This window comes from Canis lupus, chromosome 10, assembly GCF_011100685.1.
Source record: "Canis lupus familiaris isolate Mischka breed German Shepherd chromosome 10, alternate assembly UU_Cfam_GSD_1.0, whole genome shotgun sequence".
NCBI lineage: Eukaryota > Metazoa > Chordata > Mammalia > Carnivora > Canidae > Canis > Canis lupus.
Window position 1 is genome coordinate 24,387,451 of NC_049231.1, and position 12,678 is coordinate 24,400,128.

General features: G+C 59.9%; 1 protein-coding gene across 1 annotated transcript; it reads left to right on the top strand.

The window, feature by feature from the left end:
- Positions 1-874: 874 nt before the first annotated feature.
- Positions 875-4,889, top strand: TNFRSF13C (TNF receptor superfamily member 13C). The gene is made up of 3 exons (XM_038550385.1): positions 875-3,300; positions 3,642-3,887; positions 4,217-4,889. The coding sequence occupies exons 1-3, from the start codon at positions 2,949-2,951 to the stop codon at positions 4,396-4,398; spliced, it is 780 nt and encodes a 259-aa protein (XP_038406313.1). The 5' UTR covers positions 875-2,948; the 3' UTR covers positions 4,399-4,889.
- Positions 4,890-12,678: the final 7,789 nt, after the last annotated feature.

The window sequence follows — 12,678 nt, forward strand, 5'->3', positions numbered from 1 at the left end:
TTTCACATCTAGGTCTGGGGAGCGGGGCCTCGGTCTCCCCCGGGAATGCCCCCCACCCTTCCCACCCCCGCTTAGCACCCAGCGTATCCCACCGGCAGCTTCCTCCTTGCCCCCGGCGCCAGCCCCAGCCCCAGGCATGAAGGGCACAGGCCCTATCCTGGCTCCCCCGAAGCTGGGTCATCCCTGGCCCCTCAGAGCCCCTGCCTCACCATCTGGAAACCCGACATCATAGCGCCGCCCGTGTCCGGACCATTGGGAGGGTGTTTTGGGGGGAATTTGAGGGACAAAGATCATCAGAGACTCCTTTTCCCCCGAAAGACCCCAAATTAGTTATCTTTGTAAAACACTTCATCAGTGAACGAGAACATGAGAACACCGAGTGACACTCCGTGAGATGGGGTTTCAGCAGCAAAGTCCCTTCTTTCCTACTCAGTACCTTTGAGGTGATGATACCAAAGTGTTTAAAACTATCAGGTTCCGGCCTGGCTCAGTCGGTGGAGCGTGAGACTCTTGATCTCGGGGTTGTGAGTTCAAGCCCCACGTAGGGTGTAGGGATTATTTAAAAAAGTAACATCATAGGGTGCCTGAGTGAGCGAGCATGAGACTCGTGATCCCGGAGTCCTGGGATCGAGTCTCACATCGGGGTCCCCACAGGGAACCTGCTTCTCCCCCTCTGCCCGTGTCTCTGCCTCTCTCTGTGACTCTCATGAATAAATAAATAAAATCTGGGCAGCCCGGGTGGCTCAGCAGTTTAGCGCCGCCTTCAGCCCAGGGCCTGATCCTAGAGACCTGGGATCGAGTCCCACATCGGGCTCCCTGCATGGAGCCTGCTTTTCCCTCTGCCTGTGTCTCTGCCTCTCTCTCTGTGTGTCTCTCATGAATAAATAAACAAAATATATATTAAAATAAAATCTTAAAAAAAGAAATAATAATCTTGACTTCAGAGATGTAACCCCAAATAAGGAATCTGCTGAGGATTTAACCTAACATTTATCACCTTGGTCTGTTGGGGAAATTTTTTTTAACTGTGAAGTCGGGATTCAAGGCCTCCCTCTGCTTCTCATTCAGGAGTCACAAGTGACAAGGTTTGTCCGGGGTCAGGCACCTGCACACACCACCGACGCTAATCGCACACGCCTTTCGCCATGGCCTGTCCCTGACGCGTGCCTTCCTGGGCCCTAGGAGGCCGCGGGTAGATCACCACTCTGCCCCTCTGGCTTGGGCCCCTGAAGGCCGCCTCCCCCGCTTTGTGCTGGAGCAGGTGCAGCTGCCACATAGAAGTGGCTCCTGTAAGTGACCCCAGACCAGCCCCATGGGCCACCCTCTCCCAGGGACACCATCCTCACTCCAGATTCCCACAAGACTCAGTCTGCTCGGCCCAACGGCGGCGTGAGGGTTAACGAGGTGCCTGGCCCCGTGTAAGGGCTCCCAGGCAATACTGGCACCACCAGTGATGGGGGTGGCGATTTGGCCCCCCCTCCTCTCTGGGCTCCCGGCCCCCCCACCCCCTCACCACACACCCACACTCACACCCACACCCACCACCCCAGACCCACTTCTCCTTTGCAGCTGCCCTGACGCCTACACCTTCCTGCCCTGGAGTTGTTGGGCCGTGGGCAGAGGACAGAGAGGCAGTGGGCCAGGGCTCCTGGATGCCGGCCCACCCAGGGGGCTGCTGGAGTCCCTCGAGCCAGAAACCCGGGGCCAGCCTTGCTCCCCTTGCACCACAGCATCACTCTTTGCTCCTAAACAGCTTCTAGATGGTTCCCCTGCTCTGGACCGTGGAGTCCTGTCTCCAACTCCACAGCAGCCAGAGACAGGGTCGCTTCTGCAGCACAGCTCAGAGCATCTCTCCCTGCGCTCTGGTAGGGGCTCCCCAGGGCCCAGGAGCCTGACGCGGAGGCCCAGAGCATCCCTGCCTCCCCTCCTCTGCAGCATCCCCTTGCCTGTCTCCAGACTCAGCTTCCCCCTCTTCCCCCTCTTTGCCTTTGCCCTCGCCAGCGCCAGCTTCTCTGCTGGAAGCGTTCTCTCCCCCCTCGAAGCTGCTGAATCTGCTCCTGCCCCATCCAGGCAGCCCCTGCCTCTGTGCTCCCCAGCCCTGAGCTGGGATGGCCGACCCCATCCCCGCCGAAGCTCTCTGCCAGCCCCTGCAGACGGCAAGGGAGGCAGGAGGGGCCTGTGTGTGTGTCTGAGGCTCAATCTGAGAGACACGGGTGACAGGCCAAACACCAGAGAGTAGAGACAGAAGGGACCCCAGTGAGACTCAGAGGTAGGCAGGCCAGGACACACACAGCCCTGGGACCCATGGGTCTTGGTCTGTCTGTTCATCTATTGATCGGAGTCTCTCCCTCCTGCCTCGGATCTGGGAACTGAGCTGTCTGTCCTCGGGCCCTCGGCCACCGTCTCCCTCCCCCCGCTGTGTCCTCTACTCCAGCCAGAGCTTCCCCACTGTCACCCAAGTCTGACTATGGTGCCGTCTGCTGAAAGCTCTGCGTGGTTCCCTGGCTCCTTAACCCTCAGCCACGAGTCCAGCCCAGCCCCCGGGCCCAGCAGTCTCTGGGCCCCATCTCTGTCCTCTTCCGTCAGTCATGCTCCCCTAGATCTCGCTGGGCAGACACCTTCCCACCATCCCGTCCTTTCCGAAGCCTTCCAGCCCCCTCCATGACTGCTGCCGTGAGGCGCTGTCTCCCCAGCACCCTGGGCACTCGGGAAGCCTTGTGAACCGAACCTGCTCTGCCTGGGAAGGGCTGGAAGGAGCCCCAGAGGGGGACCAGGTGGGGTGAGGAGGACACGGCTGGTGGGGGTTGTCTGGGGCTGTGGGCTGGCCTTGGGGAGCAGGACAGAGGAGGCCACCCAGAGGTCCTGACTGCAGGGGCCCAACCTCTACTGCCCAGGAGCGCGGGGTCTGCGCCCCAGCACAGGGCCAGCCCAGCAGTCGTCTGGAGGTGATGGTTGAGTGGTTGAATGGAGGAACCACAGGTAGAAAGAGAAGGTGTGGGGTGCGGGGCCTTGCGAGTGGTCCCACCCCAGCAGGCAGGAGGGTGGGGCGGGGCCCAGTGGGTGGCGGCCCCTCCCGGTTTCCTCCTCTGGGAGCCGAAGCCAGGCTCAGTCCCCCGCGAGCGAGCGCTGGGCACGGCAGCATGGGCAGCGACAGGAGAGGCGCGCGGGGCCCGCGGGGCAGGGGCGCGCGGGGCAGGGACGGGCCGGTCCCCACGCGCTGCGTCCAGGCCGAGTGCTTTGACCCTCTGGTCCGAAACTGCGTGGCCTGCAAGCTGCTCCGGACGCCAGAACCCAGACCGGGTAAGAGCCGACCCACTCAGCCAGCTGGTCAGCAGGGGTGCAGCCCTGGGAAGGAGGGGGGGCCCCCACCGCGCAACCTGCGGGAGCCGCAGGCCACCCGGGACGGGGGCGGGGGGCGGTGACTGGTTTGATGGGGGGCTGCAAGCGGGGCCTCGTGGGGACCGGCGGTCACCATGTGGCCCTCACCTCTCCCTCTCTTGCCCTTCCCCCGCCCCCCGCCGGCCCTCCCTCCCCTCCCCCGCCCCCCTCCCCGGGCCCAGCCTCGCCTCCCTCCGCCCCTCCCCCTTCCCGGCCGCCCCTCCCCTCCGCCCCCTGCGCCCCCTCCCCGTCCGCCCCGCCAGCAGCCGGGCCCAGCAGCCTGGCGCCCGGGACGGCGCTGCAGCCGCAGGAGTCGGTGGGCCCGGGGGCCGCCGCGGAGGCCGAGGCCGCGCTGCCGCTGCCCGCGCTGCTCTTCGGCGCCCCCGCGCTGCTGGGCCTGGCGCTGGCCCTCGTGCTGCTGGGGCTGCTGGGCTGGAGGTGGCGGCGGCGGCTGCGCGCGGCGGCTCCCCCGGGGGCCCCGGACCCGCGCCCGCGCCCGCACCCGCGCGGTAAGTTCTGCGGGGCGGGGGGCAGGGAGGCGGGGCCGGGGCGCTCGGGAGGGGTGCAGCGGCTCGGGCCGGTTCCCCGGGAGGGACGCAGCCCTGGCCCCGGAGCCGCCGGAGCCCCACACAGGAGGCCGCTTCTCCCTTCCGCCGGCGCTTCCCATCTGCACTTCCTGTCCCGAGGGCCCAGCACAGGCCGCCCGTCCCCATCCCTGCCGGGGCTTGGGGTTTTTCTCAGTCGGGGCGGTCCCTCCACTGAGGCTTCCAGAACAGGGGTGGGGAAAAGCTGTCAGCCTTCCTGACCTTGCCTTCCCTGCGCCCCCTCCCCCAACTAGAGACCCTGGACAATGTCATCATCGTCCCCCCGGGGCCCCTTGATGCGACAGCTCCCGTGTGGCCTCCGGCCGGAGAAGACCCAGCCAACACCCCGCCTGCCCACAGCGTCCCTGTGCCAGCCACAGAGCTGGGCTCCACCGAGCTGGTGACCACCAAGACAGCCGGGCCTGAGCAACAGTAGCGCCGGAGGGGCCAGGAGGTGGCCCCTGTCCTCCCTGTGGGCTGTCAGCCAGCGGCCTGGAGGGTGGACTCAGGTCTTCATCACAGGGGCCACCTGCCCCTCTTCTGGGAACCAGGCTGCTCCTCAGCTAACCCTGCAGAACCACAGACTACAGGCCGGCCACAGGGCTCGGCGGCACAGAGCCTTTGGCTTCAAACCAGACCATCTCTGGCAGCCCTGGAAGGTTGTGGCTGAGCTCCTGTGCTTTTGAGTGGTGGGGGCGCGTCGCGAAGGAGGTTTCTCTTTCAGTGCCAGAAAGCCACCGTAAACCAGAATGAATCTAGGAAGAGGATCAAGTGGGAGGATGCTTAATTTATAGCTGGGTGTTGTATTTCTTTAATACTTGCTCTCAGAGTTGTCCCGCTTTTAACTGAGGCGAATGACAACCACAAGTAACCAACTGACTGGTTTGCTTCAGGATCTAATACAAGATGATTTGATTTTAACAAGTAGCCTGGGTTGTGCTAATTCTCAGGTATCTGTACCCGAGGGTCAACCCTGAGCTTGGCCCAATCTTCTAGGACCTGCGATGCCATTTTCACCCTCGTAGCAGCTCCCAGAGCCCCAGGCTTGCGCTTGGGAGGAAGTCTGGAGCTCCTCTGGGGCTGAACTGCGCACTCATGCTGGAGGCACACTGCCAGGCATCTCTGTCAGAGGCCACCTGGAGTCCCAGCTGCCTTCAAGGCACACTCAGCTGTACTCAGGGAAAGGCCCAGGATCCTCCAGAGGCTCCTTTGTTCAGAGGCCAGAGCAGGCCTGTGGCCTTGAACCAGCCTGACCTGACATCCTTTGAGCTCCCTCTCTGTATGGCCTGCACTCCTCAAGCACTAGGTCCCAAGTGCCGTGGTCACTTGGCCATTCTCTGCCAGCCCCTGGGGTCACCCATCATCCTGGTGGATTTGGTCCTCTGACAACAGCACCCCTTGCTCTCAGAATTCGGGCGAGACCATCTCCTCCAGTGGGCCACGCCGTACTCGGTCAGGCGCTGCCTCTCCTGCTGGCCCTCCTACACGGAGTTAGAACCTCCTGACCCGGACACTCCTTGGAACGTGTTGTAGTTTAGCACTCTCAGGAGAAGCACGGACTAGGAGTCAGAAGATGGAGTTTGGGGTACCATTAGGGCCTTGGCCATGTGCTGTTCCATGCGTCAGCTGCCTTCTGCCCACCTGTCCCTGACCTGCCCTTCCCGCCCCCCCTTCTCAGCCTAGAAGATGGTCTGGAGCCCCCAAATCCTGATACCCACATTTAAGTCTCCCCAGCCACCCTGTCCCTGAATGCATCCCAGGTGCCCCTCCCCCCGAGCTGCCAGGTGGCTGGGGCAAGGTCAGGTGGCCAGGCCTGTAGGCAGGAGGGTGGGAAGCAGGCCCAGGATGGGCCAGACATCCACTCCCCTTTGTCTCAGGACTGGGGAGTCTGGGCTGTTCCTGGCCCCTCCATCTCCAACTCACCTTTTCCACCACAGCCGCAGGCTGGGCCCTGGAGGTACAAATGGGTAAAACCCCTCTGGGGTCCAGACATGCAAACCTCTGGCCCCACTATGTCCCAGCCAAACCCCAGCTTCCCCTCTAGTCTCGGTTTCCATTTTTGAAAAGTTGTTGTGGGGGGGAGAGGTTGGATGCAAAGCGCTCCTCCAGGCCTGTGGCCCTCAGAGGAGAAGGACTTGAAAGAACCTTGAAGAAGCCTTGTCTCCACTCCCCCATTTTACAGACGAGGAGACTGAGCCCCAGGGAGGGAGAAGGCTCGGCATCATTGCTGTCCAGCAAATAACAGAAGGGTTCTCCCTTGGGGAAGAACCAGGAGCAGAGTGGGGGAAGATGTGGGCAAGAAGAGGGTCCCCGGGAAAGGACCCTACCACTCAGGGGCCTCCAGTCCCTGGTTCTCTGTCCTAATTAGCTTTCTAAGGAGACTTCATGAGGTTACTGCATTTGATCTTAGTGACAGCACCTGGAGGAGGGGCATGGGCATTTGTTTTTGTTTTTGGGTTTTTTTTTTTTTTTTTTTTTTTAAGATTTTATTTACCCATTTCAGACAGAGACAGAGACAGAGAGGACGAGCAGGGGGAGGGGCAGAGGAAGAGATGAGGGGAAGCCCATTCTGCTGAGCAGGGAGCCTGAGGACCACCACTGGGTGGGGTGGAGCCCGAGATCCTGACCTGAGCCCAAGTCAGACGCTTCACCGCCAGAGCCACCCAGGCGTCCCTTGTTTGCTTTTAAAAAAGTTTTCTTTTATTACAAAAAAATCGAGACATATATTTTATAGGCACTTTGGAAAGTTCAGGGCAGTAACCTAGGGTAGAGCCCATGGAGAAATGACCCATGACGCAGTGACATCAGGCCCCTGAGACATGGGTTCCATGTAATCGTATCTATCCCACACATATAAATTCGTATCTTGGCTATCATATCTGGTGAGTTTTCTCTTGTCTTTATTTATTTATTAATTTTTTTTTTTAGATCTTATTTATTTATTCATAAGAGACACAGAAAGAGAGGCAGAGACACAGGCAGAGGGAGAAACAGGCTCCCTGCGGGGAGTCCGATGTGGGACTCAACCCCTGGATGGGGATCACCCCCTGAGTGAAAGGCAGCCGCTCAACCGCTGAGCCACCCGGGCGTCCCCTCTCTTGTCTATAAACCCTTTGCCAACAAGGTTTTCAACATTTGCAAAGCTTTCCCCTTGAGCATTTGGTTGTTTTGGTGTTTGCTGTTGTAGTTGAGGCAGCAGCATCTCGTTGACATAAATCTTTGCCTGGGACTTTTTTTTTTTATGGCCCCCGTCAGTTGAATTGATGTCCTGAAAATCTAGACTAGTTCAAGTCCATGAACAGGGATTAGATGTCCCATTTTGCAGATAGGAACACAGAGGCCTAGAAGGTGAAAGAATCTGGCCCAAACTATGATATGCCGCGGCGGAGCTGAGCCAAACAGAGGCTCGTGCCCCTGCCCTGAGTGCCTGTGCAGAAGGCCAGTGGCCCTGGTGCCCTCCTTGGGAGCAAGCGACTCCAGGGATTGACTCCAGGCTTTACTCCTTGCTTTCATCACTACTCAAAGATTTCTCTGCCCAACCGGTCTCCTTTTGCTGTAAAAAGGACCCAAGATAGACTTTGGAAGAGCTGCCTGTTGGGGTGGGAGCTAAGAGAAGCAGCTCCCCCTCACCCACATCTGTGTTTCTGGCCCGTTTTTTTCCTGAAGGAGGGTCTGGTTTCCCTGAGGTCCCCAGGGCCCGGGCAGGTGGAGGCGGAGCTGGCTCAAGTCTCAGTTCCTCCTGGGGCTTCCTGCAGGCACCTTTCACTTCCTGCCCAGCAGCCCTTGGCTCCAGGCTCAGGGTGGGGGTGGGGAGGCCCAGCTGGGGAGGCCAGGGAGGAAAGACCTGACCTCTCACCTCTGGCTGTCTCAGCCCTTCCCTTCAGGAGCTGATGGCATCTCTCCGTGAGCCTGTCTCCTCATCTTCAAAATGGAGCCCAAGGGCCAACGAGCTTTCTGAGACTAAAGAGGTCATGTGGCAAGTAGGGTCTTCACCCTGGAGGGCCCCCATCTCCTTTCCCTGGGATGCAGACACTTCCTGCCTGGAGTCACCAACCATGAGAAATTCCTCTGGAAAGTGAGTTTCCCAGAGCTGGTCTGAGGCTCTGGACTCAGCACTTCCCATTCCTACCACTCATCCATGTGCTGCCCCATTGATCACACCAGAGTCGAACACACCTGCTCTGTGCCAGGGCCATTCTGGGCAATGCTTGGAGGTCAGTCTCAGGCCCTGCCATTAGGTCTAGTCCGGTGGGAGAGATGGAGCAGGACACGATGACAGGACAGGGTGATGATCCCTGCCAGGGCCAGGGGATGCTCCAAGCAGGTTGACTGATCCAGCATCTAGGGAGTGCTTTGGATAGTAGGAAGTATATGCCCTGAGTCTTGCCCAGTTTCCCTACTGGAATGGAGCAGAGAATTCCTGGTCCAGGGCACTGTGTGTAAAGGTGCAGAGAAGAGGCTGCAGAAGGGTCAAGAAGCAGAGCTCAGGTGGGGAGCTGGAGAGTCAGATACCTTGGCCTGGGAGTGCCAGGTGAGGCTGCATCAGAACTTGGCCTGTGCTCATGCCTGCCCCTTGGCACATGGGGGCACTGTCCTCAGGGAACCCCGGGTGCTTCTCCAGCCCCTCTGACTACCCTCTGGTCGCAGGGTGGGAATTCAGTCCATTTGCTCTCTTCTGGGTGGCTCAGGCCACATTCCTCCTCACTCAGAGCTGAAATCTGACCTCTCGGGTTCCCTGGGTGGCTCAGTGGTTTGGTGCCTGCCTTTGGCCCAGGGTGTGATCCTGGAGTCCCGATCGAGTCCCGCGTCAGGCTCCCTGTATGGAGCCTGCTTCTCCTTCTGCCTGTGTCTCTGCCTCTATCATGAATAAATAAATAAAATCTTAAAAAAAAAGAAAAAAAGAAATCTGACCTCTCTCCAATTTGTGCCTGCCCCCCAGATGCCTGGGGTGACCCCGAGGGTGGAGGTGGGGGTGGGGGAGGAACGACTGCCCAGGGTCCCGCAGAGGGCGGGTTGGGGAGGAGCCGGGAAGACGCGGGTGCCCCTGTCCCCGGGGTCTGTAGAGCGCAGGCAACGCTGCAGGGGTCCCGGGGCCAGAGGGCCTCTGAACCTCTCCTCCCTCCCCTGGGCTGCAGAGAATCTGGGACCCAGAAGATGACTCCGGGGCAGGCGAAAGTCTTATCTCCGCAGCTTCTGCGGTCAGCCCAGCTGGTGGCACCTAGACCTGCGGCCGCCGAGCGCCGGGGACAGGGGCTGCGGGACGGAGGGGGCGGGGCGGGGGGCGGGGCCAGGGACTGGGGCGCCGGAGGGCCCCTAGCCTCGGGGGAGGGGAGAGGAGCGGGGCCGCGGCGAGCAGAAGCGCGGGTTCAAGGCCGAGGGGCGAGGAGAAAGGGCTGCACCTGGCGAGCGGCGGGGCCAAGATCACCAGGACCCTCTCCAAACCCTGGATGCAGGGCATGGCCCCGGCTTTGGATCGAAGTGTCTGTGTCGAGGGGTGCAACACTGCCGGCCCCTCTCCTGGCTGCGGGCTCGGAGCCGATCTCAGAATTGTGTCCAGGGGCGGGCAGGCTGCGGGACAGGGAGGACTTGTTCCGGTGGGTGGACCGCGCTGTGTGGCCTCTGCTGAGCCCTGTCCTCTCTGAATCTATTCCTGTCGTTGGGACTCAGTGGCCAGCTCCAGATTTGCATGTTCACTGGGGCCTCTGCAGGGTCCAGAAGGGAGAGACTCTGGGGGGTAACCAGCGATTTCCAGGGGTGATGTTGGCTGGGCGACTCCTTGAGGCCGGGGAAGGGCTCGCAGGGGAGAGGGTGAGCAAGGACCTCGGACTGGAGGCTGAGCCCCAGCTCCCCTGCACCTCTTTCCCCCCATCCTGCTCCCCCTCGACCTCAGCCTGGGCGCCCCCTCCCTCCCACAGGCAGCTGGAGCCTGAGTCACAAGCTGCTCTCAGGAAGACAAAGGAGCCATGGGCCCTCCCCTCCCGACCCCCTCCCTCCCGGTACAGGCATAGGCATCTGTGCTATCTGTGCTAGCAGGGAGTCCAGAGCTCTCTAGAATCTCTGCTTTTTGGGTAACCCTCCATCATGGAAGAAATGGAAGCAAAATGGGCCTGGGAATGTGACCTTGGAGGCGTGCGGATGGTACCCATGGTGGCAATCACCATCTCAGCAGCCGGGTCAAAAAGGTGCAAGCAGCTCATCTTGCAAATGAGAAAAGAGGCCAAGAAAGGTTGTGGGTCCTATTAGAGCAGGAATTCCAACCCACCTTAGTCTGGCTCCAAAGGGAAGGATAAGTAGGTGCCGTCAGTGTGAGGGGCTGGAAGGGCGTTCCAGGAGCGGAGAGCCTGCGCAAGGCCTGGGAGCTCAGGGAGGAGGCGGGACGCATTAGGCCTCCTCTATCGTCTATCGGAGCCTAGGAACACTTCCCTGGGCCCTGGGCTGGGATCCTCCAGCTGCTCTCTCTCTTTATACTAAACTGGCCGGAAGGAGGTTTGGGACTCCGCACAGGTTCCAAGCCAGACCTTGGTCCTTCCTGGGTGTGTGCCAGTTACAGCAAGTCATTTCTGCTCACTGGGGCCTGGGTTTGTCTCTAGGAAATCCCAAGTTCCCTGGCCCAGGGCTGGACAGACTGGTCACTGGCCCACAGTCTAAAATGGGAACATTGAGGCCTGCCTCGAGCTTTCCTGAATGTCCATGACCTCTCAGGACCCGGAGCCTTGCACAGCCAGAGCTGGGCACCAGGCGAGGGCTCAGCTGTGAGGGGAGAACATGTGTGCACAGGCGCATCCACACCGACACACATGTGATGTGCGCACACATGTCCATGGTGGAAGGAAGACTCTCATGATCATGCAAGCCCCAGACATGCACTCGAGCTCACAGTCGTGAGCACACTTAGACAGCCTCGCACTCAAGCTGCCAGCGCTCAGAGCTGGGGGCGGGGCGGGTGCCCTTCAGGCACATAAATGCGGCTCCTCTGCCCTCCCCGTGGGGCTTGCTGCAGATGCCAGGGGTTATTTTAAGCTTGGATCAATGGGCGATTTTTGGTGACACAGGGTGTGTGGGGGGGTGGCAGGCAGAGGAGACAAGAGGCAGGTGCTCTGGTGCCTTGCTGTGGAGAGAGACCCCAGGGTCCGAGGAGGGCAGTTGGGCAAAGGGGTCACTCCTCAGCTGCACTGCTCCATTTCTAGATCACCTTGCCCAGCAAATGGCCAGACACCTGAAGGGCAGTGCCAGCTGAATGAATAGCCAAATCCCAGGGCTGAGTCAGCCAGCAGAGGCCTGTCTCTGCATTTGAACCCCCCTCCCCAGCCCCAGGCTGTGTGTTAATATTGAGAGGGCGGTAAGTGCCTGGGATAGGCCTGCCAGATGTGGGCATCTGTGGTTGCTGGCTGACCACCGAACCAGACTGAGATAGAGAGGAAGCCATTGGTGTGTGGAGGAGCTGGAGGCTGGACATCAGTCCTGGGGGTGGGGGGCTGGAATCCAGCCCCCAGCTCCTGCACTGGGCAAATATATATGGGCCCCGATGGCAGCGACAGGGGGTGGAAGCTCAGTGGAGCACCCAATGACGCCAGGACAGTGGGGTGAGAGAAGGGTCCAGGGAAGGGACATAACTCAGGGAAGAACATTGGGAGCTCAGGGCCCGGTAGGGTCACCCTACCTGAGAAGGGGCCACAGTCCTGGGAGGATGTGGGGCAGAAACAAGCCTGCTTAAACCTAGTGCGCAGCAATAGGGGAGGAAGGCGGAAGAAGCAGTCACCCTCAGGGTCCCAGTAACCAGGAGGGCAGTTTAGCAGGGCACGGTGGGGGCGCTGATACAAATCAGACAGTTGGTGCCATGGAGTCCTTTCTGGGACTACCCCACCCCACCCCACCCCGAGGAAGCAGGAATGAGTGCTCCAGAAAATAGAGCGACTAAATTCTAAACCGAATAATAAATGGAAAGTCTGATGGCAAAAAGTAAACCAGGCACTAAGAAACAGTATGTAAAGTGGGGCATATTTTAGCCTGTTGTCCCTGGTGATGGGATTAAGGCAATTTCATCTCATTGCTTTGCTCATCTATTTTCTTTGTCTCTAAAATTGCAGTAAAGGCTTCTAATGGGGTAGGGTCTTGGGACTGGATCCGAAGAGTTGCCGGTGGAGGAGGAGGGGGAGGCTACCTCCGGAGGAATGACCCTGAGGGGGAGGGCCTCTCAGCACTGAGACCTGAAAGGTGCCCGTCAGCCCCTCATCTCGGCAACACAGGGACTTGATCCTCCTTTACATGTAAATCCTCCCTCTTGCTCCCTCCACTTCCTCCATTTTAATAAGCTGATCCCAGTCTCCGAGGGAAGACCCGACGCAAAGGGGAGCAGGAAGGAGCCCAAATTCTTTATTTTACAAAAACTAGAGACTAAAGTCACTTCATTTGTTCATTCAGCAGATAGGACGCCGTGTGGGAGCACTGGGGAGAAGTGGACACTCCCCTGGCTCCCCTGGAGCTCCCATCCGGACGGTGGGGGGCATCATACTGGCCTCTGCCTCCTGAAAGGGATTATGAATCTGCCCTCCCCTCCCCCTCAAGAGTTTTTGATGTTAAGAAGAGAAACAGGCAGAGGGAAGCAAGGTGCCCGGTTCGGCCACATCTTCCAGTTAAATCTAGCTTCGAAACCCCAGAGAACAGCTCCGCACTGGGTGCACGGACCGTTCCACCTTCCGCCCCTCCTCCCGGGGCC

What these genes read in the sequence shown, in the direction of transcription:
- TNFRSF13C (XM_038550385.1), top strand. Translation starts at nt 2,949, where the DNA reads ATGGTTGAGTGGTTGAATGGAGGAACCACAGGTAGAAAGAGAAGGTGT. An exon ending in GACGCCAGAACCCAGACCGG is followed by an intron (nt 3,301 to 3,641) that starts GTAAGAGCCGAC and finishes CCGCCCCGCCAG; the next exon opens with CAGCCGGGCCCAGCAGCCTG. An exon ending in CCCGCGCCCGCACCCGCGCG is followed by an intron (nt 3,888 to 4,216) that starts GTAAGTTCTGCG and finishes TCCCCCAACTAG; the next exon opens with AGACCCTGGACAATGTCATC.